The 24,596-nt window shown below is 34.2% G+C and overlaps 1 protein-coding gene across 1 annotated transcript; it reads right to left on the bottom strand.

Moving 5' to 3' along the window:
• Positions 1-591: 591 nt before the first annotated feature.
• Positions 592-20,842, bottom strand: Taf1 (TATA-box binding protein associated factor 1). Its single transcript, XM_090104679.1, has 35 exons — positions 20,539-20,842; positions 20,062-20,129; positions 19,118-19,353; positions 18,354-18,468; positions 18,004-18,185; positions 17,543-17,720; positions 17,166-17,336; positions 16,741-16,868; positions 15,998-16,236; positions 15,593-15,752; positions 15,134-15,368; positions 14,383-14,568; positions 13,840-14,012; positions 13,354-13,474; positions 12,756-12,913; positions 12,296-12,491; positions 11,358-11,621; positions 10,862-10,995; positions 10,407-10,575; positions 9,657-9,768; positions 9,275-9,474; positions 8,941-9,028; positions 8,465-8,601; positions 7,751-7,924; positions 5,494-5,742; positions 4,662-4,806; positions 4,304-4,434; positions 3,752-3,914; positions 3,379-3,521; positions 2,760-2,928; positions 2,232-2,288; positions 2,055-2,147; positions 1,587-1,726; positions 1,100-1,204; positions 592-762 (listed from the first exon to the last, which is right to left on the bottom strand). The coding sequence occupies exons 1-35, from the start codon at positions 20,756-20,758 to the stop codon at positions 688-690; spliced, it is 5,514 nt and encodes a 1,837-aa protein (XP_089960805.1). The 5' UTR covers positions 20,759-20,842; the 3' UTR covers positions 592-687.
• Between the last annotated feature and the right edge of the window lie 3,754 nt (positions 20,843-24,596).

The raw sequence follows: 24,596 nt of genomic DNA on the forward strand, positions 1-24,596 counted from the left end.
TTTCAATGTATAATACAAAACAAATATTAATATTCAAGTATATTTTTCAACAACATAGAAGCCTTGATCGCATACCCACACGTGACTTCATTTATCACATCCTATAATGTGGGCAGATAATATAAAATGCGTGCGGAAAAGATAATTTTAATGTCGCCCTACAAAAGGGCGGGGGATAATGATGAAGTATTTTCGTCACCACACGTGTTTCCATAATTGCTTTTTCCATATTTTTTGCTACTTATGGAAATTTTATTCTTATTTTGTTGATAATTCAGACGCGACTTATGAATTACGTATGTGACTATGTCTCACACACCTCACATGACTTTTTATTAGTGTCTTGTTTTGGAAATAATGTTTTGAGAAGATTGATAATTTCGTGAATAATAAGAATTAAGAAAATCATTGTTCGTGTAAATTGTACATAGTTGAGCCTATAATAGCTTATCTATATAATATAGTCAGGGTCGTCTGGGAAAGACTTTTCACTGTGATATATTATAGTGAACTTTAGTGTTTACATACTCTATATTGTTAAGCGATAAAGATAAAATTAACGCAAATAATTATGAAAATAAAAAGCTCATAAAATTTCACTTAATTTATTTTAGTCTTAATTCAACAATACAATAAAAAATCTTTTTTAATATGAAAATTTGATACTATTTGCAACACGTGATTTCTTTAGAACCATAATCCATCTTCGGGTTCCTCTTCACTATCCGTGACTTGTAAATCGTCTTGTATTGCAGGATCGGGCTAAAAATACAAAAATATCTTTAGTAGAATATTATTTTTAATTACATTATAATTATTCCCGTATTTGAACTACTGAAGCTACAATAAACAACTACTCATATTCACGCTCAAAATTGTCCGAAGTCAAACTTTTAGGCAGAGTTTTCTTTTTGTAGAATTTGTAATAGAGGATTGTCAGTCTAGTTGTTTATAGTATTAAACATCAAAACAATACCAATTGTTAATATATTAAAGCATACATATGTTAAGTTTTTATTAGTATAAAAATCATTTTTTTTGCGAATTTCACCAATAAGCTTTTAAATAAATAGATTAAAAACCTCTGATTGGTACATACCTGCCAATTCTCCATCGGTTCTTCCTTGAAGTGTGGCGGCTCCCCAGACATGCCTGGCAAGTCCATTGGAGGCTCCATACTCATATCCGGTTCTATTGGCTCCTCCTGTACATTGAATAATAATTTTTTTATCAGTAATGTAATATAAATCACACTTACTATTAAAAATCCAAAACTCTGATATTCTGAGTGTATGTGAGATTTTTTTGCTCTTTTAAACAAAACACTAGCAAATAAAAGCTCTTGGCAACGCCTTAAACGTTTTTTTTTGAGTGTCGTAATGTGAAATAATAATTATTTTCCATTTTTTATTAAAATAACAAAGAACAGAATCTCAAAATAGCACGTAATTGTTTATATACGTGCACATTTTGTACACGCACACAAAGATAATAATTAAAAAACGCAACACAGTAAAACTACACCTACATTTCATTTTCTGAAACAATTGTATATCAAACCAAGTAAAAAATATACATAATAATACCTTAATAGGATAATTATAGTCCATACTATGTTGGTCCAAGTCGACCAATTCGTCGGACGCGTGCGGTGGCTCGTCCGGTATTTCCCGTTTGATCGGGAAATCTGCCGGATTGAAACTAGGCCCTGCACCTGGATCGTCCTCTGTTAATACGTAAAAAAATAAGCAATATAAATTATTATTCTTTTTTTTTGTTGACGCACTTGAGAATTATTGAAAACTTAAAAATTTTTCAACGCGACATTTTTCACTTTAGTATCAAGTTATTTGATCCAAGTATATTAATTTATTTATTAATATAAAAAAATCGAAAAGACCTTAATAGTGAAGAAAAATAGCCTTTTCAATTAAAATTATTAAGTCAAAATTCAATAATTAATGTTTTTGCGGTAACATTATAATAGGAGATTATACGAAATATTTAATTCATACAAAAATTAATATCCAACAGTGTAATTTTTGAATACTAACCAGATTTAACAGATAAGTGCACCGTAGTCTCTGTGCCATCTTTTTGTTCCACTTCTTCAAGTCCAGAACTGCCGCTGTCAGAATATTGCAAGTCTGAAAGCAAAAAATAGTTAATAACAACCCTACACAGTTACACTCCATACACGGAATATATAATAAAAACATTGTAATAATTACCATCCACCAAGCTATTTTGATCTTTCCTTGGTCGACCGCGTTTCCTCGGCGTTGCTTCTGTAAAATCAAGACGATATGAATTATGCGAAATTATCAATCCTACAATTCTTCTATTAAGTACTATAAAGAAAAACTGCATTTTGGTCTAACTATGCGCTTCATCGATATTCAACGGGGATAAAATGCTATCCTTAAATAAAATCTATACTAATATTATAAAGCTAAAGAGTTTGTTTGTTTGTTTGAACGCACTAATCTCAGGAACTACTGGTCCGATTTGAAAAATTCTTTCGGTGTTAGATTACCCATTTATCGAGGAAGGCTATATATCACGCTAAGACCAATAGGAGCGAAGCATTACGGGTAAAACCGCGTGGCACAGCTAGTACTTAATATAGGTGAAAATAACACGTTTCTCCGTAAAATGTCTGTCAATAAATCCGTCGAGTAATTGAATGAAATCGTAACAAAACAGTAAAAATTAATCCTTCCTGTCTACAATATAAGTAATATTAAACACAAACATACCATCCGTAGACGTAGAAGGTGTAGGCTTATGTTTCCTCGGCCTGCCTCTGCCCCGTTTCTCGTCATTTACGGGCAATTCTTCCTCCGTGTCCGATACATCCGCTTCTTCTAACATTTTTTGTTGCACTCGGGCTATGTTTGCCTCTAATTGACTTACGTGCTCGTCAAACTGTTTGAAAAAGGGTTTTAATTATTCCATAATAGGTATCTATTACATATTTTTAAAATAATAAAATATAATAAAGTCGTGTGGCACTCGGAGACTGCCGCGGTAAAGCTATTGCATGCTATGCCTTCAAGCCACACCTCCGCGCCCGTCGGAGTGGGGAGCGTGAGGTTTTTTCGTTACGGAATTTCTCGATTCGGTCCCCGCGCTCAAGGCCCGCGATAGAAGCTATGCAATAGCTTAAAAATAATGACAGTAGAAGTCGAATTGAACCCGAATATGAAATTTTATTAAAAAAAATTCTTTGATTAAAAATAAATAGATAGTCATACATAATACATAGATACTTTGATCAGATTTTGATTACGGGATTTTTTGTCTTTTTTTTTGTAAGTTGTTTCTTGATAGTGTACCTCAAATATTATTAGTCAAGTGTATACTATTATTACATACCTGTTCCAGTGATTCCTGTGTTACTTTCAATACGGCTTCAGCTTGCCTCGTGAACTGTGAGTTCGGTCCGTTGTACGCACGACAATTGTCAACCAATAGTTGTATATCACGCAAGAACTCTTCGCGACTGTGATATTTGTGCGCTAAATGAAAATGAATTATTAATATTTACTATATCTAATTAAACATTAAATGAACATTCAGATTTATAGTTACTTTATAGTAAATACTACTTAAAGAGAGAAATGGTTAGCTTTTGGAAATCAATTTAGATCGAAAACTTTCAAAACGTTATGAAATATTGGGACAGGATTTAAAACAAAATAAAATTACGAATAGTCTATCAATAATCGAATAATTTTATATTTTTTACCTTGTATCTTCTTGCCTATGGTCTCCATATCTATAGGTTTCTTTATAACGTTGTAGTAATCCTTTACTTGTTTCTTGTTCACAGGTTTAAGGAAGGGCCACGCTTCGGGCATTATTTTCAATTTTGTTGTTAATAGATTCTCGAATATAAAGGATAGAGCCACCTAGAAGAAATTATTTATGTAAAACACCCGTAATACGATATTAAAATAATTAATATAGTTTAAAAATATTGGTGAATTTGATATTTTTGGTTTTTAATTTTTATGGCATTCAAATGCTTTATAAATTATAAATTTATAAAGAATAGAAAAAATTCGATCACGAGGCGGGACTCCAACCCGCATCCTTTCGCGCCATTCCGGGGCGGATGCCTGACCAACGCGGCCACTCGTGACCCGCCAGAGCGATCGAATTTATTCTATTCTATCAGGTGAAGCTAATATAAGCATGTTTAAAAAAAAATAGCAGAAAGGTATATTGTTCGGAATACCATTTTATCAGTAAGGAAGATAATTTTCATATCCAGACGACTTTTATTATTATAACATACCTGATCATTATCATCAAGTAACGGATTAATTTGTTTTTCAAGTTTCATAAATTGTTCCTCTTTCTCGGCTAGTTTTTCGAAGCATCTTTGCATCATCCGCTGAGCGGCCACCGTCAAGCTACTGTTAGCACCTATTGATTGATAAATTTCACTTTATTAAAAGTTTCACTAACCTAAAAAAACTTAAAAAAAATATCCTAAAAAAGGAACAGATTTAATCTGGGAGGTAATTTACTGTGCTTTTTTGTATGTTGTATTATTACACCTAAACTAGTCTGTTAATGTATTCGAATATTTTATTTGGAATTGTTATGACAAAGGATACTTCAGAAAATTGGGATTTAAACATTGTACATACCATTATACAAATTAGAATTTTCCACAATTTGATTAACATCTGCAAGGAATTCTTCTCTGCTTTGATAGTGTTTTTGTCGCAAATTGTCCCTGATCGTCTGCAGATCCATCGGACGCGATACAATGCGATAATAATCCGCCACCATCTATAAACATATAAATATCGTAATAGAATCTGTTACGATAAATATATCATATAGGCATATTTTGTTTCGTTAGGGCATATTATGTATTCAATCTATTTTATTTTATTTGACAAGATAACATCTTAATGAGTGCACGGCTATGCTTGATCGAACTCATAGTTTTGCGTGCGCTGATTACATCAAAAACAGTTAAAGTAAGTAATAGTTCAGGTTTTTTTCTATAACTGGTTGTCTGGCAGTGCGACAGTAACACGTTAGAAGCATATCCTTCACATGATAAGAGCATCTGCGCCACTAACGCGCAGATGAAGCAGCTGCACTGCAGTTTTGAAATGTTACGCACTTTATTTCAGAAATGGATTGCGACGGGAAAATGTTTCAACAACAAAGCAGGAATAAACAATGCACACAATTCTCTATGCACATGTTTTTGTAAAACTCTTTTGAAGTGAAAACTTTTTCAAGTGAAAACTTCTTTAGCGGCGTTGGGAATAAAATCTTAAATTCGCGTCAGGACACGTGGCCTGATCGAAAAAGCGTAAGACGGATGGATATCAAACATGCTCAACGTTAATAATCAAGTTTTCACTTCTGCCGGCACTCCCGGAGTGCAACCCGTCTTTTTTTGTTTAAGGTTATTTTCGAATTTCGAAGGTCACACTCGGCAGTCACACGGCGCTACCGTACCTTCGGGTTGACGGGGAACAGGAAGGGCTGCACGTCCGGCAGGTGCCGCATGTGGTTGAGCACGTCCTCCAGCAGCGAGGAGAGCGTGACGAGCGGGTCGGTGCGGCGGCGCTCGGCGGGCCGGCGCACGAGGTAGTCGCACGGCTCGCCGGCGGTCCCGCGGCGCCGCGTGCGCCCCGCCGCGCGCACCTCGCCGCGCGACCGCCCGCTGCTGCTCAGGCCGCTGCGACGGCGGAGCTCTTCGGATTGCTGTGGGTTTGTATACAGGTTATAAATGGTGTCCAGTATTGCAGTGTGAATCCATATATTTTTATGCATTTCACACTGCAATACTGCACACCACTTATAAACTTTGAAATTCGTTTCTATAACACACATCAATATTAATTAAATTTTTTTTTAATTTTCTTCGCAATGCGTACAAATAATTACGTATTTACTAAAGAGTGACGTCACGCCTACGCCATGACTCCTGCGAGCTGTTTTGGCACAGTTAATAAATATTTTTTGAAAAATGGCTTTTATTTTCGATAAATTTAAGTATATTACCGAAATATAGGGTTTTTCTTGTATAGTAAACGTATAGTAGAGGATTTCAAAATATTTCGTCATGCCTAATCAATGTCAAAAAATGTCAAATATATAGACATTTAATCAATTAGTCAATACACATATTTGACATTTTTTTCAGTAAGTGTTTGTTTATTATAACTAACGTTAAGTTTTAACAAAATGTTCAATTTTTCTTTCTATTTAAATCTGCTGATAACGTCAAACAGGTTTGCCGCATTGTTATTGAATTTGCAACGTGTAACAAAACTACCTTATAGTCATTTCCTTCAGCATTTGGAATACGTTTTACTATATTTAAACCACAACCTCTTTAATAACTCAGGCCCCGGAACCACAGACATAATAGAAAATATACAGGGTGGAAGGATAAGATGGGGCATGAAGGGCAGGTACCTTAACCGTTGTAGCTACATGAAAACGTTCTTAGGAGACTATCCTTAAATTCTTGAGAAATTTTAATCTGCATTCACAGATTTTTAAAAAAATGTACGGTCAGCAAGGAAATCGGCAGTTTTCAAAAAAAAATTTTTTGATGCCAATCGATCCAGTTTCTCATGGGGATCAAAACACTCTAAAAGACCAACTGAGGTATGAGTACTAGAAAAGTCAGAAATCGCGAAAAACTATTTCCACACATTCACTAAGAAAATAAGGGATTCAACAAAAGATGCGCTAATAGAAAACTCATAAAATCATTATCTCTACTAAATTTGCCCCGTAACCATCTGCAAAATGCAACTCTGCGTGCATAGTCCCCAGATTACAATGCTTGGACTAATCGCTCATGGCGGTAGCATTTGTAGCCGTATTTCTTCCATGTTTTTAAAACTATCCAGTGCGAACAACCAACTTCAACGGCAACTTGTTTTGAAAAAATTTCGGGATATGCTTCCACAATTAGTGCCAAAATTGCTATCACCGTATTCTCATTCAATACGCGTGAACGACGCGGACGTGTCAAGCTTTTCTTAAATGAGCCACTTTCTGCTAGATTTTTTACAAGATTCGCAATTACCTTTCGCGTCGGTACATGTCGCATTGGGTATTTATTCCTGTACCATTCCAATGCAACTGTTGGGTTTTTATTATTTAAAAGTAAGCCTCTAACAGATCTAAACGTTCTAAATTATTTAAGGACATTTTTAGTGAAGACATAGTTACTTCTGGTAACTTTTGTTTTCTATGTGTTATTGTTTACATAAGCCATAAAAATGTGACGTGCTCGTTCGATATTCAAATTTAAATAATTTTTCATCTCGTGCATCAGCTGCCAGCCACCGCCCGCTCACGCCCCCGCGTCGCTGGCATGTTATGTTGCTGTGCCTTTGTCTTTTTACTTGTTCATGAATGAAAATAGTTTTTCGCGATTTCTGACTTTTCTAGTACTCATACCTCAGTTGGTCTTTTAGAGTGTTATGATCCCCATGAGAAACTGGATCGATTGGCATCAAAAAAAAATTTTTTGAAAACTGCCGATTTCCTTGCTGACCGTACATTTTTTCAAAAATCTGTGAATGCAGATTAAAATTTCTCAAGAATTTAAGGATAGTCTCCTAAGAACGTTTTCATGTAGCTACAACGGTTAAGGTACCTGCCCTTCATGCCCCATCTTAACCTTCCACCCTGTATTGTGTCTGGGACCGATCGGGTCGCTTGGGGCTCAATGGGTTAAAAAAAAACTGACCTTAACAATCTTCGACGGCAGTGTCAGCTTAGTGCCCTCAACATAAGTGAGATCTTCACTATCGACTGGTTCACTGTCCCTCTCATCCCGATCAGGTGACGACGGGCCCCCACCGGTGTACAGCGGACACGCTTTGTTCGTACGCATGTGTCCAACTTGACCGCAAGCACCGCACTGGAATAACGTTGTTTGATAAGTAAAATGAATACAGTTTATTTTAGTTTAGGGATTAAGGAAATTGCACTTTTAAAACAGTTCATTTAATAAAACACACGGCTTATAAGATGTCTGATTCGAAGAAAAAATAATTAATATCACGTAAAATAAAACATAAACAAACATTTGTTTGGGACTTGTAAAGCCTATGCAATATGTGAAATAAGATATTGGTTACCTTTATTTGATCGTTTTATATCGGTTTTATAATCATGTTATCTTCTTATATATAAAAATGAATCGCAAAATGTGTTGGTAAGCGCATAACTCGAGAACGGCTGAACCGATTTCGATAATTCTTTTTTTATTATATTCCTTGAAGTACGAGGATGGTTCTTATGTAGAGAAAACGTAAACATGTACCACGGGCGAAGCCGGGGCGGACCGCTAGTAACGGATAGTTTTCATTCGCATATTTTTAAATACTTTACAAATAAGTTAAAGATTTAACAAGCACTAAAGTTAATACATATAATAAATGTTATTTATTATTTTCACCTTTAATTTCAGATCTGGTTTCAACTTAGCGCGTCGGCGTGACGGTGTATGGAGATCGGGCTCTTGTTTGATTTGTCCTAAAGGAATGAGCCCAGGTGACGCTGAACCCATGTCCCCCATTGATGACATACTCATACCTAGAAAATCAATCACATATTAAACTATTGTCAGAATGAATCAAAAAGTTAAAAACATTTTTTTTTCTTCAAGAAATGCAAGGAAACATGTTAAAATAGAAATACTTGGGGTACATATTTTCAAGACTTATATTCAACTAGCGGTCCGCCCCGGCTTCGCCCGTGGTACCTACATGTTTAAACTATCCTATCTCTCAAGTTGAATCGAACTGCACATGGTGTGCGAATTTTATTATAATCGGTTAAGTGGTTTAGGAGTCCATTGAGGACAAACATTGTGACACGAGATTTATACAATATATTAAGATTTTAGGTGAAATCATTGTAATATTAACTCACTGTCGCCGCCAATTATAGACCCAGGCACAGGAGGATTGCCCGCCAACCTTTCCCTTTCTTGATTCCTCTTTATACGCCTCAGTTGTTCCTGTTCAAAAGCATCATAACTATTACATACAACTTAAACTGTACGCTATAAAGCACATCCATATTATCATAGAGCGTACTGTTATAAACAACCATAGTATCTTATTGTTAGTTCATAAATAAAATTGTTTCTTGCCACGCTTTTCAGTGTTCAAAACATCGAGAAGAACGTAAAATTTCCGTATAAAATTCTAATTATTCAATACTGTTAAAAGCACAAACAACCATTTTCTAGGATACGACTTACCTGAATTCTCCGCTTTTCTCGCTTCATCTCTTCTTTCTGTGACTCATCCATAGTTGCAAATTGTCGAATGAACGCATCATCTTTGGTAGAGCGGATCTTAGTATATGCTTCTATGACCGCTTGCTTCCTGACTAACTCTACTCGAGTGTAACGCTGGCCTGATGCGTTACGGAACGTACGGACTATGCGAAGTACTCGGCCTGAAAAAAATTGTTTCAAGAATATTACCATGTTATGTATATCGACAAGTTTATATAAATACATGAAACGAGAAAATAAAACCTGAATTTGAACTATTTCAAAATAAAACGCATGCACATTGCACATACTCTACGCCAATACAAAACTTATATTAGCATAATTTCAAGAAATAAAATGAAACCTTGATTAGATGATTGTTGATCGTTTTGATTTATCTGAGGTTTCTTTTCTGACTGTCCGAGAATCATCTTCCTGAGCTCCGCTCTTTCTGCCTCTTCTCTTTCCAACGTTAACTATTGAATAATTAATAATAACATATTAATTTTATTAAAACTTTATCGTGTACTAAATTAGGTAGCAAAAACTTTGTTGTTACTGGTTCATAATTATGTTTATATCGTTTAGCAATTATGTAAGAAATTATATAGGTATATTTTAATAAGATTTAATTTTGATGTATAAATAAATATTTTTCAGGACAATTTTCACATACGGCACGATCTGATCCCATACTTAGCTTTCGCTTGTGTTATGGAAACCAGATGGCTGATAAACATACATATATAATTTTAAATAAATACTTATATAGATAATTAACACCCAGACACAGAGTATGTAAATATCTATGTTCATCACACAAATATTTACTCCGGGTGGGAATCGAACCCACGACCTCTGGCTTGGAAGGCAGGGCTACTACCAACGGAGCTAACCGGTCAGACAAAAAAATTAAAATCTATATTGCTTTTAATTTATAAGGAAATTGCACATTATTGCTTTCAATGAAAATGAAAAAGATCAGAAAACTGAAATATTCAAGAACCAAAAATTTCAAAGACATAATATGTCATTATACATGAGGCATGCTATATGTATCAGAAGTGGGAGCAAATATATGCTGATAGTGAATTAATTATAATTTGATGCCAACCTGTTCCGTAGTCTTCTTATTCGCTAACATATTCTCAAGATTTTTTCCCATTTCTTCGAGATCGGACTCTTCACTAACTGAACTCTCGGCCTCGTCTGTACTTAGGACTTCAGTGCTTTGCAATACGCGATTCTGGAGCTCAAATATACGTTGGCATTCTTCTTTATACCTTGATGGATAAAAACATAATTAGGCATGTTGTTAACGTATATCTGAACTAAACAATTAGTATTCTTATTTAATTTTAATTAGCATAGGTATTTTTACAAAATATAATCGGGTGGCTAGGTGTTGACACGGTACGGCAAAAGGACGCAGGTTCGAATCCCGCCAAGTATTCGAATTTTTTTTTTTTTTCTTAAAAATTGATCAATTAATGTTCTACTTCAAAGTTTGACATTTATCTTTTTTTTTCAGTACAAAATGATATACACATAATAAAAATAATAATTTACCTCTCCTGGTGCTCAGCTATAGAGAACCTGTTCCCTCGAGAGAACTTCGTCATACCTTCTTCTCCAGCCTTAGCTTTTTCAGTTGAAAGTGTTCTAACTACATCAATAACCTCCCAACGCGATAGCTTTTTGATCTGTACGAAGGAAAAATTATTACTCAAAATAGGCATTTCATAATATATATTCCACATAAGAGATATTTTTTGGATTTCACGACTATGTGTGACTATTTTTACATAAGTTTAGGGATTCGACTCAGTCTATTTTCAAAGAATTTAGCTATACTTAGTTTAAAGTTGTTAAAGTGCTCCATTTCACGTTTAGCAGAAATATATTGATTTATTTTGACTGAAATAATTGCTATTCAACTAAACCTACTTGGAATAAATCAGTTTTAATTAATCAAATATACAAAAGGAAAAGGTTACAAAAACAATTTGCTTGAATTCTAACATTAAAAATGTTGACATTGCCACCGATATTTATCAATACATACCTCCTCCTCCGGCACGCCAAACTTCCTCAGCAGCGCTTTAGCGTTATTCAAGCTGAGTCTTCTCAAATCGGCATCTGTTCCCGTGACCGTTCTCTTTGGCTGCTGCTCCTCATTTGGCTGCTGTGTGGGTTTGTTGGGCACTCGCACGTATGAGAACCCTTCACCACATCCCGTGGGGTCAGCGGGACCAGTGAGTTGGAGGAGGCATTTACCCCGCATAGCTTGGATGTATGCTCGCGTTGTGTTCCAGGGAGCTACTTTCACCTGGAGACAATAATGAAATCTCAAAACTGCACCCGGTGTGATCTTTATAAAAATAATTTCATTTTTGACAAATTAAATAGATTATTACTTATAAATTATATGTTTGTTTTTTTTATCTCCTGTCCGCGAAGTGTTATCGCTAGTCGCTACACGACAATACAATAGTCTACAAATCACTTAAAAGTACAGATATTGTTCAAATCCTTCAAATAAACTAATTATTATAAATTGCATAATATAAATATTTAATTGCTTTCGACCTATAAACTTAAAGCTGAAGGACATCAAAGGTTTTTTTTGAAGTGAAAACTTCTTTAGCGGCGTTGGGTATAAAATCTTAAACTCGCGTCAGGACACGTGACCTGCCCCCCTAGACAAGTGGATTTCTATTAGCGTAAAGTTCAATAGAATAGATTAAAAATGTATGAGATTGACGTAAGCTGTAGATAAACGTATCTACAGGTTACGTCAATCTCATACATTCGTAGTCTATTCTATTGAACGCTACGCTAACAGAAAGCCACTTGACTAGGGGGGCTGATCGAAAAAGCGTAAGACGGACGGATATCAAACATGCTCAACGTTAATAATCAAGTTTTCACTTCTGCCGGCACTCCCGGAATGCAACCCGTCTTTTTTTTATTTCTATTTCTTCCATACATTAAGCTACCTACCTCGTCATCCATTTTCAACTGCAGTTCCTCATCATCATCCTCTAGCGGAGTGAAGATGAATTTCTCGCCATAACCAGCGTCTTTTAGCCTCTGTTCCGCAGCCGCCATACTGAAGTAGGCGCAACATTGCTCCGGCGATACCATAGCACGGATTTCTTCTTCGGACGGCAAACGGAAGTCTGGTTTTATCACCCACCTGTATTGAAGAAAAAGTTTTTATAATATTTTATGATTTATCTGCTTCTTGAACAGTAATCTAGAACATTTTAATCTGTTAACATGTGATATAAAATCAATAATATGTGATGCATTAATATAGGAAACATTACATTACACACAGGAAAATTGTCAATTTAATAACGTATAGTGTATTTTCCAAAGATTAACCCTACAAAACCGAAAAATATATTCTAACATTCCAATATTTTTTTAATTTTCAATGTTTATATAGGTATCATACCAATTAGAATCCAAGCCGGTACGTTTGAAATCAGCGCAGAGCTTGAGCCGTTTACGGATAGAACTCTCTGAATGTGATGGGAAAGCTCTCTTGATGTCATCCATTTTGATACGACGAGGATTGTCTCGAGATTTCCAGAATAATCTGTATATGAACACCTGAAATACAACGAATGCATTTTAGTAACAGTGACCAACCAACCAACCAAAGAAATGTGGAAAACAATATATAATCACACAAAACCTAGGATGAGTATAAAATACTAGCGGTCCGCCCCGGCTTCGCCCGTGGTACATATTTCGCAATAAAAGGTAGCCTATGTTCTTTCTCAGGGTCTAAAGATTATCTGTGCCAAATTTCATCAAATGGAATGAAACTACTGGACCGATAGTTTATGCGTGGAAACCATACATACATACATACAAACCTTTCCTCTTTATAATATTAATATAGATGATAAGAGTTGTTAAAGAAGTATTAATATATGCAAGGCAATAAATTCAAATGCATGAAACAATTGACTCATAATATAAAAATGCAAGACCATGTGCATACTGAAATCTTAAAACCATAGAAACATTTTAAAATGTTTACCAACCTGAAGAAAGTCTCTAACAAAGTTATTGGCTCTTTTCGAGTTGGGTCCCGGTACCTCATACAAAGGACACTCTTGACCGGCGACGAAAAGCGCATCCACCTCACGTATGTAATATGATTGCCTGAAATTTGAATAAGGATTTATTAACACTTTCACATAATATAATATATGCTAATAAAGAAACATATATGTTTGCCTTTGTATGAAAAATTTTCTGGTATGTTTTATGATGTTACGGAAATATAGGGGAAAACAATATCAAAATATTTCTTATATGCCCATCAGGAATTCCAAATCAATAATAAGGTTGAAGTTGCACTTCCTAAAGGCCCCTGATAGCTTATTTAACAATCCGTATTTTTGTACTGAATAATACAATTATTCAGTACAAATTACGGATTGTTACGAACTGAGCAGAAGATGTGAAACCACATCCATTACCATTTGTATTTTTTGAGCACTTAAAACCAAATTATGTACACTTACCTAGTTCTAATAATAAGGAAGTCAGTTTGTGGTAATGAGTGTTCATATATTGGTGCTCGGTACATGTTATTTTCTACCACTGATTGAGTGGCACCTGGTGGTAGTATACCCAAGAACGGTGACGTATGCGCGTACGCAATCTCACCGTACTTTTGCGGTTTTGGACCGTTATCCTGAAAACATATCGTGAAGAAAGTTCAAGGATAAGGTTAGGTTTATAATCTGTACTCCGCGGTTTGACCCGCAGTGCTCCGCTCCTGTTGGTCTTAGCGAGATGATATATAGCGAATAGCCTTCCTTGATGAATGGGCTCTATAATATTAGTATAGATTATAAGTCAAATCAGCACCTGCTTTATTTGATTGAAATAAAATCAATGTATCGTTGCTATTTGCACTAAAGATGTTTTAGAAAAGTGATTTTCTTTAAAGTACAAAAAATTTGATTCTAGTAATTAAAATATCAAAATCATTGAATCATTATAGTAAGAAACATGTTATTACATGCTGATTGCATTATGCTGAACATAACTTAAAATCCTACCTTAGTAGCAGTACGCTTATAGTAATTTTTGATCTTCGTGCACATTCCAACTTGACTGATGAGCGGCGGGTGTTCCTCACAGAACTCGACCAGTATGAGTTCCCCGTCCCTTCCGCTGAGGTCTTCGGGAGTACGCATGAAGAACACGTCACCACCTCCTGATGCAAGACGTTCCGCTTCACGTTGCTGTAAAAGAGATTTTCATATTGAAAACAGATTTTTTTTCACTTTTTACTACACTGTCGTTAAAAAGAACGTAAGAATTTGTTATAAAGTATATTTTTGGTATCAAACTTACAATTTAAGTATAGAAATAATAATAGTTGGATAATTAAATAAAGTAATTTAACCGAGACCATTTAAATACACGTTAGAGCCACAATAATAACCATATTGTGATTATGTAAATAGCATATACATAGTATATACAACCGAATATACTGATATTTATAATCCGTCAAATGACTAATTCTTCTTGTTCGTCTTCTTATTGTGCGTTTGTATGAACGGCGCTCGTAACTCTACTACCTAATGTGCTAATAAAAATAATAGCTGCATACCTTAGCCTTCTTCTTGATATGTTTCAACAGCGGTTGCACGGGATGTGGTCCAGGAGCTGCCAATGGTCCATACGACAGTTTCCTCATAGCTGGACGATGGAAGGCTCTCAGCCTAGCCGGGCCCATGTGCGTTTGTATGAACGGCGCTCGTAACTCTACTACCTAATGTGCTAATAAAAATAATAGCATACCTTAGCCTTCTTCTTGATATGTTTCAACAGCGGTTGCACGGGATGTGGTCCAGGAGCTGCCAATGGTCCATACGACAGTTTCCTCATAGCTGGACGATGGAAGGCTCTCAGCCTAGCCGGGCCCATGTGCGTTTGTATGAACGGCGCTCGTAACTCTACTACTGGAGTACTGTGCTGTATCAACTGACCACCGCCCACTTTGAGACGCGGGTTTTGGGATTTTGGTTGGTAATAGCTAGAGAAAATGTTTTGTTTATAATTGCTGTTGTAGTAACTAGGATAATAGATAAAAAATTAAAAATAAGTTATTGTATGTTAAAATTATAACAAACATAACTGGTAAATGAGATAGATAAAACGGCTGTTTAGACCTGGATTAAAGGTTATTTTTTAGTTTTTGGGTAATCTTGGAATAATAACGTTTTAAAAAATCACAGAAGTAGCGTATATAAAACTTACACGTCATTAGATATATTGAAAGGATCCCTATCAGGCGATTTTGGCGGTGGAGGTGGCGCGTCTTCTTGCAGTACATTGATGACACCCGCTTTACCGAGCAGGATCTTCGACTTTTTCACGTGTGGATGCGGAATTTTCACTTTAGGTTGTGGACCTCTTTCTGTGAAAAGGACAGTACAATTGTAAATTGGTTCTCACTGTCCCAGAATATAGTTGAAAGTTTCATGTTTAATAAAAGTTCAATAAAGTTTCATGGTATTAGCAATTTAAAATTTACGATAGCCGTTAAGAATAATTTCGAGAAACAAAAAGAACCGTCATATAAAGCGAGAAATACAGACTTTATAAAGGAGAATAAACGAATAAATTATTTATTGTATGAATTAACGTTTTCTAAACACAAACCTCTAGTAATCTTCGAAGGGTCAACATCATCTGGTATACCCAGAATGATATTTTCGTCATTAGGATCCAAAGTCAATATTTTAGGCTTGGGTATCTTGGGCATATTCTCTGGGTCCCATATCACTTCATCTTCCCAAGTGCCATACACCAGTTCTTCATTTTCCACGGGGAAAATACTGTACCAAGTATTGTCTTCGCCATCTGCTGAATTGGCTGGATTGTTCGCTGATGCTGTGGACCTAGAATAATAATAATTAATAATTCAAAATTTGAATGCAACTGTATTGGTGTATTCAATATATTTTCATACAACTCTAATAATATGTACTTATATCTAATTAGATAAGAAAAACATATATCCAGACATATGTTATATTGACTTCAGTAAAAAGGACAATACACTAATAATATCGAGATATTTTTACATACAGGGCTATGGAATGAACATTTTACCAATATACATGTGCTAGATAGCAGATTTTTTGCAGAAAATACTGTCCTTTATATACATAAAACCGAAAGAGTAGAAGAAATTCGATTGTTTTTCTGGGATCAGGAAGGCCGAGAGGTCGGACGTCACCGCGAAAATTCGAATACCACCTTGTGATCGAATGTTTTCCATTCTTTATAATTTTCTAAAAAAAATACTTTACACACCCTTAATAAACAATGGTTTTGTTGTACTTTTATTTTATAAGACTGTTGTACAATAAAGAGTTAATAAATAAACACAAGTAACTAACGTGGGTGGTTTAGGTTGCAACGGCGCCGGCGGTTGCGGTCTCGGATGCGAAAACTGCTGTGCAGTGCGACTCACCGACGTCGGAACCCAACCGGCGGCATTGCTTTTGCTGTTTAGACGAGCTAGCACCTATAAAAAAACAAATTTAAAATACTGATTTATAAGATGATTGATGAGATAAAAATTTATGTAGAATGAAAGCGCAGGTGCAAAAGAATATTTAAAAAATTAGACAACCTAAGTACATATTTGATACAGAACAATAAAATATCTCTGATAGTATGTATTATGTGTACTTAAGAGATACATATATCTATTATCTGTCTACAAAATATAATAAATTTGCGACAAATGAACCTGATTTCTACTCATGCGGGTATTATTAAAATTCTGTCATAAGCACAATATAAACTTTATTTATATTACCTTGTGTTTAATTTCACTGCCGTCCCAAATAACATCGTCCTCCCACTGCAACTGTGAGACCATAAGGAAGGAGTCATCGGGAAAGCCACTATCTGGACTATCGGAACCTTCACATTCCTCTTTAACCTCCTCCTCCTTTTTCGGTTTTTCCTCGCGATCTGGTGATGGAGCCTAGAAATAATAAGAAAAAAACGTTATTATGATACAATAACAATATTGTTCATTGACACTTAACCATATACACTTCGAATTTATTAAATGTAATTCAAATCAATTTTTTTGAAATTTATGAACAGCATACTGTTTATATTATTCTTTATATTATATCTGCAAAACCAATCATTAATCAACGAGAAGGAAAAATTTACATCATTTACCTTTAATTTAAACCCATAGTCAAATCCATCGCCGGTTTCTGGCACATTCAGCATATCATACCAAGCCTGAGCAGGACCAAACCTCCAATGAGCAGGTGTAGGCCTCTGACTTTTATCACCTTTATCACCAGAAGAACCATTTTCTTGATTCCCCATATTTTGATTTTCTTCCATTGGTCTACAATTTTCATTACAATATATTTACGCTAAACAAAATATAACATAGGACATCAATTTATATGTAGCTAAATGTTTGTTAAATTAGTTTTAAAAACCTAAGAGTATTCGTAATTTTTAAAATGAATTACAAAAATATTTTTTTATGCTTATGAACACCATTAGTCCATATGAGTAACATTTAAACACTTTTAAAAATATTCATAGGGACAGAAATTATTCATGATTCTTCAAAATGACAATTTTTTCACAACACATGATTTAAATATGTACATCATACGTACTTGAGAAATTTATCTTCATCGTCACTAGCATATTGCGGATCCTGCAGTTCAGATGTTTGTGGGGGTGTATCGGACCCTGTACTGCCGCTTCTCTTACGACGTCTTCGTTTCTTAACGCCTCGCCAAATTTGTGGCAGACTCGATAGTTTCCCCGGCCCGAATAGACGAGAGAAAAGTAATACCTGTGTATAAAATTTATTCAAAATTAAAACACTTAATATTAATTTATAATATAAACAAAGTCAACACCATATAATTTGATTGCATCAAAAGTTATCATGAAAACAAATGCTGAAGAAAACTTTGTTCACTTAAAATATGCATACAGATTTACGATAAGCTTAACTCACCTTGTCAGGTCTAAAGTCTGGGAAAAGTTCTGTGACATCAACATTAGCATATTTTGATGGAAGCATTGCGGCTAATGGAGTTTCCAACCTTTTAGGTTTCTCAGTCTTTTGTTTTCTGTAAATAGTTTGTTGCACAAAGCAAAGTTAGACAATAGTTGAAGCATTGAATTGAATAAATTAACGGACTAAATATAGCTAGTTACTTAAATTATTTTTATTAAAGTTGCCCAATTAAATATGAAAGATGCTTTATGAAAACTACTAATTAGCATTATTTTAAATACTCTGTTAGAACTTGCTGTCACTATATTTTCTTATTCTTTATTTAAAACTAGCGGTCCGCCCCGGCTTCGCCCGTGGTACATATTTCGCAATAAAAGGTAGCCTATGTTCTTTCTCAGGGTCTAAAGATTATCTGTGCCAAATTTCATCAAAATCGGTCCAGTAGTTTATGCGTGAAAACCATACATACATACATACTTACATACATACAAACTTTTCCTCTTTATAATATTAGTATAGATAAAAATCAAATAATTTCTTTTTATGATAAAAATTTTAATTTTTGAATGCCACATAAATGTGAGAAAGTAAAATTTGGAATATCTAAATCAATTTTTAAGCACTGAATGTTTTCATAACTACAGAATGAGCCCTTTTTCATAATACTAAATACAATGTTCTAGAAAAGTTAGGAACTTTAGCATAAATACTGCACAATAATTATCAATCAATTGATACATATATACCAAACACAAACTTACGGAACAGTATTTGGCGGCGGCATGAGGCCACCGTCACCTTCCATGTCCCCTTCATAACCATCATCATTCCGCTGCTCATACTCATCATTTTCACCCTCCTTCCAATCATCTTGATTTGCGTCATTATCATTCTGTGGTTGGTTTTGTTGCTGATTGTCATTGTTTTCTTCTTTTACATCATCTGTATTTTCTGCTCTGTTTGTGTCTGATGGTGCATCCCAATCGCTTTCTTCATCCTAATGGATTTTGAAAAATATTAAAAAATATATGTCAAATATGCATATAATTTATACTAATAATATAAAGCTGAAGATTTTGTTTGTTTGAACGCGCTAATCTCAGGAAAAACTGATTTGAAAAATTATTTTGGTGTTAGATAGCCCATTTTGGAGGCTATAGGCTATATGTCATCACACTAAGACCAACAGGAGCAGAGCCATGTGGGTGAAACCGCGGGGCGCGGCTAGTAAGGTATACAAATTAATCAAGGATTAAATTTAAATAAAACTTTGATTGTAACAAAATACAATAGTTACTATTGTAATTACTTCAGCAGAATTTGTAGGAGCTTCACTCATACCATATGTTAATGTTTTGAATAAAATTGTAAATTGAGGCGATTCAACATATGCCATGTAGAATTAAATGCATGTTTAACTGATATGAACACAAAATGACAGTACAATTAAGCGCATCACACACGGTGAAGATACTATAATATTTTATCTTAAGATACGGTTATATTTTATATTATAGTATCTTAAGGTATCCGGTATCAGCGTTCTGACCATCATTTTTCTTATTGGCATTGCGTACTAAGACCCCTGTAGAACCACCATCCTGTTACAAATGACCCGAAATTTTGTGCAATGCGCTTTATAGTAAATGATTTTTTATTGATAACAAAATATAAGTTACATCCACATTACATAATATATTCTCACCTTATCTTCATCAGCTGCATCGTCAATATCAAAAAAATCAACAGCCGATGGGCTCTTTTGTGTATAATCTAGAACAAAATATAAATGGCTATTTGAAATACATTTATTATGAACTTTGTAAAATGATATAGTTAGTAAGTATAAAAGATTATTTTAAAAAGTAAAAATTATTTTAGAAATCTGTTTAAAAGTGTCTTTTGGTGTCAACATCAATTACCAATAAGCTATCATATTTGAATTTAAAAACAAAGCCAACATATAAACTTGTAAATATGTAATCTTTACAGAAATTCTTATAACAATATTTGATGATTTCTTTTGTGCATTAGATTCAATTGTAATATTCTACACTACTAGAAATTAGTAAAAAGTTAAAAATATTATTGAGAATAGAGTAACTTTACAGTATAACCTCTGTTGTTACCACAAATAAACAAACAAAAAGCATTAGGGTTAGGTACTCAAACAGTAATGTACCTTTCTCTTCATCATCTTTATTAGGTTCCTCCTGATCTAAAACTTCAGACAACATTGATCCAAGGCCTAAGCGGTTCAGAGAGGACAGCATCCTCTTTGAATCTCCATCCAACAACCCATCGTCTTCAAGTTGACCGCTTTCGTCTATATTTCCAAATAAAAATCCTGTGAGGTCCATGCCGCCTCGACCCTGGTCGCCAGGATCATCACTATCACACATTTTTATAATTTGTGTTTATTAAAGTAATGATTTAACAAAAAACTTCTTATTTTTACATCACAAATGAAAATGTTTGGTTTGACGACTGGCCACAGAGCAAGTAATATAGTACGACTGGCGAATGGCGATTACTAAAATAATGACAATTGACAACTCATTTCACATTTGACAAATTATTGACAGTTGACATTATAAGAAATACTTGCCAGATATATTATATTTCTTTATCATCTCGAAAACCCATGTATAACTCCTAATAATAGCGAATATCGTTATTGGTACGATATTAACACGTATTTTTTTTCTTTTTGAAATAAATTTTATAAGAGTATCTATACTTTTCAATTAAAATTTATATTGAAATCATAATATATGAGGAAATCATAATTGAAATAAATTTATTACTGGCAACACATAGCCATGACCCAAATAACCGCCAAAACTTTAAAGATCGGTTGCGATAAATTGCCGCTAGATGGCTGACATAATTCTAGATAATATTATTTTAAAATATTGTAGTTCTCAAATCTCACGTTACCTATCTACTCTATATCTGTGCCTCCAGTGAATAAGGGAGTAAGACGAGTTATTCCCTTTGGTTTTTATTGCACCATTGGATTCAGCTCGTCAAAATACACAACATATCAAAAGGTCATATCTCTAGCTGCGTCCTAACCCATTTTTTCGAATGACCCAAACGGTATAAGTAGGGTGTGATTAACGGTATAAGTTACCTTATCCATCATTTTAGGCAATCGCAAAGGAACTATTCGTCTCGAGTCAAAAGTACCCACGAACACAAAGACGTATGTGTAGTTATACTTTTTGAATAAAGACTTAATTCATTTTGTTCCATCAGTCCTATCACTTTTTTTAGTATAAACGCATTTGTGTCATTTTTCTAACATGAGCATAAAGGAACAACTCTTTTAGTGTCATTGGTTCAAGTGACGACATGAGACAGTTTGGCATTAATGCAGTGTTGCTATTGGTCTATTTGAATACTGCACGGAAACAACACACACTATTCCTTATTATTTTTAAATCGTTTTTTCAATAAATCTGCAACAACAAATCTTTATATTTTTTAAAAAAGGTATTTATTAGATAACTTGGGATACTAATATATTTCTATGGAAATTAACTATTTTTTGCAATAGATATTAAAAATACAGTTAACACATTATGCGCATTTAATGATATTATACTCTTTGTTTATATAAATTTGTTTATATAAATACAGAACGATAATTGAATCATCTAAAAAAGCCAACAAAAATGTTAAACTTATATTTTCTTCTTTTAATTGGGTAAGTTTTTAAAAAATAACTCGTTTTTAATCTTTTTTTTTTTAAAATATCTAACTACAATAATCAAGACAATAATACTATAGTCTATAATAGTCGCATAAAAAAAAGTATTTATATAGCGTTTTAGCCACTGTGCTTTGGTAATTTGCCTTTTTTATAGGAAAAAAATCCGCAATATCGATACTTCTTTCTTTGGTCCTGCATTTTCGTAAACATTTTATGGATACTCTGGTACCACATATTTTGAAAAAATTGGGCTATTGTCACGTAGAGTCTCTTCAAAGTGTGTGCCACAAGTCGTATTTGCATCCAAGGCACGTTCAAATCTGTGCTTAATTTTTTCATAAAATCTTTGCGGCTCATTGTATTTTCTTTATTTATCTACATTATTTTGATATTATATGATATAGAAATTGTTAAAATTCTATATCATGCCGTAAAATATCGCCACTGACCAACTATAACTTTTCCTGTATTAACTGAACATACAGGAATATGGTTTTCGGGCTTCTCTTATCTCTTTATAGTGCTTGTATCCTCAATGTATACCACCATGACATTGTGGCGTTGCCACTTTTATTTTCTATATTTTATTATCTGTGGCGTTCCGAAACGGAACGCACTTGATCGAATTTTAAATTGATTCGACGATTAATTTTCACTAGGACAATTTAATACGCAAAACGCAATACGCAGTTGATACGTATTTAATACCAATACTCAATGATTGTCTCCTGCTAACCTGTACAGACTAGACTCATTGTGGTGACTGGTGAAACATTGTATAGCATTAACAACATAGTACTGTATTATTGAAAGATCGATTAAAGGTTTATTTTACAATCTACGACTTTCATTATACATGGGTTATAACAAAACCCCATAACATATTCGGTTTTACTCCGGACAACATCTTCAGGCACCCAATCCCCTTGCTTGAAGTCCAAATCCAGCGGAGGACAATAATCGTCATTTACTAAAATTGAAGGCTTTCGTCCTAGTATAAAAGTTGTCTGGATCCCATTTTATACTCAATCTATAGTATAATACTATAGATATCATGTGAAACGTGACTTTGAAAAAAATTATTCAAATAAATAACAAAATAAAAATTTGAAACAATCTTAAAAGTTACGAAAAACCCAATTATACGTCAAAATGACGCACAACATCCTCTTTACAACCAAATGGCGGAATTTACCGGGATGAGCCAACTATGTGCTGCTAAGGTGCTGCTAGGTCTCGACGGCTAATAAGTTGGTTCTGGATTTTGCAGCGATTCGATGGTAAATATAGAAGAGTTCATACGTCAAATTTACGTAGATTGGACTTCTAGGGTTAAATGCATAAATACCTAAATGTTGTTTTGTTTTTAATATCTAATAACGATTAAAAATCCCGTTGATTTCATTCGTTTTTCAAGCTACGTGCATAGTTTTTCCACTAAAATGCCTCAATTGAGTCATAAAGTACACAAATTTCAAGCATAATAAGTCACATCATTTCTATAAAACCAAAACTGGCAATAATATAAGTCGTGTTGTGCGATTATGAACATAGTGCATAAGGGCATAAGTCGTTATATTGCAAAGAGTAAAAAAAAAATTATGTGAATACATTGAGTTATTCCATGAAGTACTCGTTCATAAGGCAACAACTACAAAAAAACACGAAAAAAGTATATTTATGGGGTTGTTACAATATGTGTTCATATGTAAAACTATAGTCTAACATCATATCTTACCCATACAAGCTTAAAATTTTGAATTAATAAAGATTTAGTATTGATATATAGTTTTTTGTCTCTCCTGAAAAGTGCTGTTTTTGAGTTATTCCCTTATTCACTGGAGGCACAGATATTATAGGTAAGTACCTAAGTACCTCGTAATAGTATTAGTATTTAGTAACTACTATAATTATAAAAATAAGTCGGGTTTTCCTTCCTGACGCTATAACTCCAGAACGCACGAACCAAATTCCATGGTTTTGCATTCGTTGGAAAGTTCTCGGGCTCCGTGAGGTTTTAAGCAAATAAAAGGTGTCTCTGGTGGGGAAAAGGAGTTCGCCGGGTTTGCTAGTAACTTATAAGAAGCTAGTATCATAGACTATATACTTATTACAGCTAGTATAAATAATATAAGTGTATAAGTATTATCCAATTATTGGATTTAAAGTTTGATCCGGATATTAATAATACTAAGATGCATATTCCGGGGGCGGCAAAAGGTTTTATTACATCCCCTGAGGCCTGAGGCCCGATAACAATAATAATACAATAATAAAATTATAATGATTAATGAGTCAGGTAACTAAATAAGAACCTAAACATTGAGTAGGTAAGTAAATAAACTTTGTTATAATATTATTAGGGCGGAATTTAATCAAACAATCAAATGATTGATCAAAACTCCAAAAAAGATACCTATACATAAGCTTATATTAAAGTTTAAACAAATTACAAACTATTGCAATTTTTAAACATTTTCCTCACATGATTTAGGTTCATAATTCATATACTAGGTAAGTAC

Source organism: Colias eurytheme, chromosome 8 (genome assembly GCF_061535395.1).
Source record: "Colias eurytheme isolate Ceu_HAF_F1 chromosome 8, ilColEury1 Martin Lab GWU primary, whole genome shotgun sequence".
Lineage (NCBI taxonomy): Eukaryota > Metazoa > Arthropoda > Insecta > Lepidoptera > Pieridae > Colias > Colias eurytheme.

Coding starts and splice junctions, on each gene's coding strand:
- Taf1 (XM_090104679.1), bottom strand. CDS start 20,758: ATGTGTGATAGTGATGATCCTGGCGACCAGGGTCGAGGCGGCATGGAC. Junction 15,369..15,592: donor TTCAATATATCTAATGACGT/GTAAGTTTTATA, acceptor CATTTTCTCTAG/CTATTACCAACCAAAATCCC. Junction 1,727..2,054: donor GCACTTATCTGTTAAATCTG/GTTAGTATTCAA, acceptor ACGTATTAACAG/AGGACGATCCAGGTGCAGGG.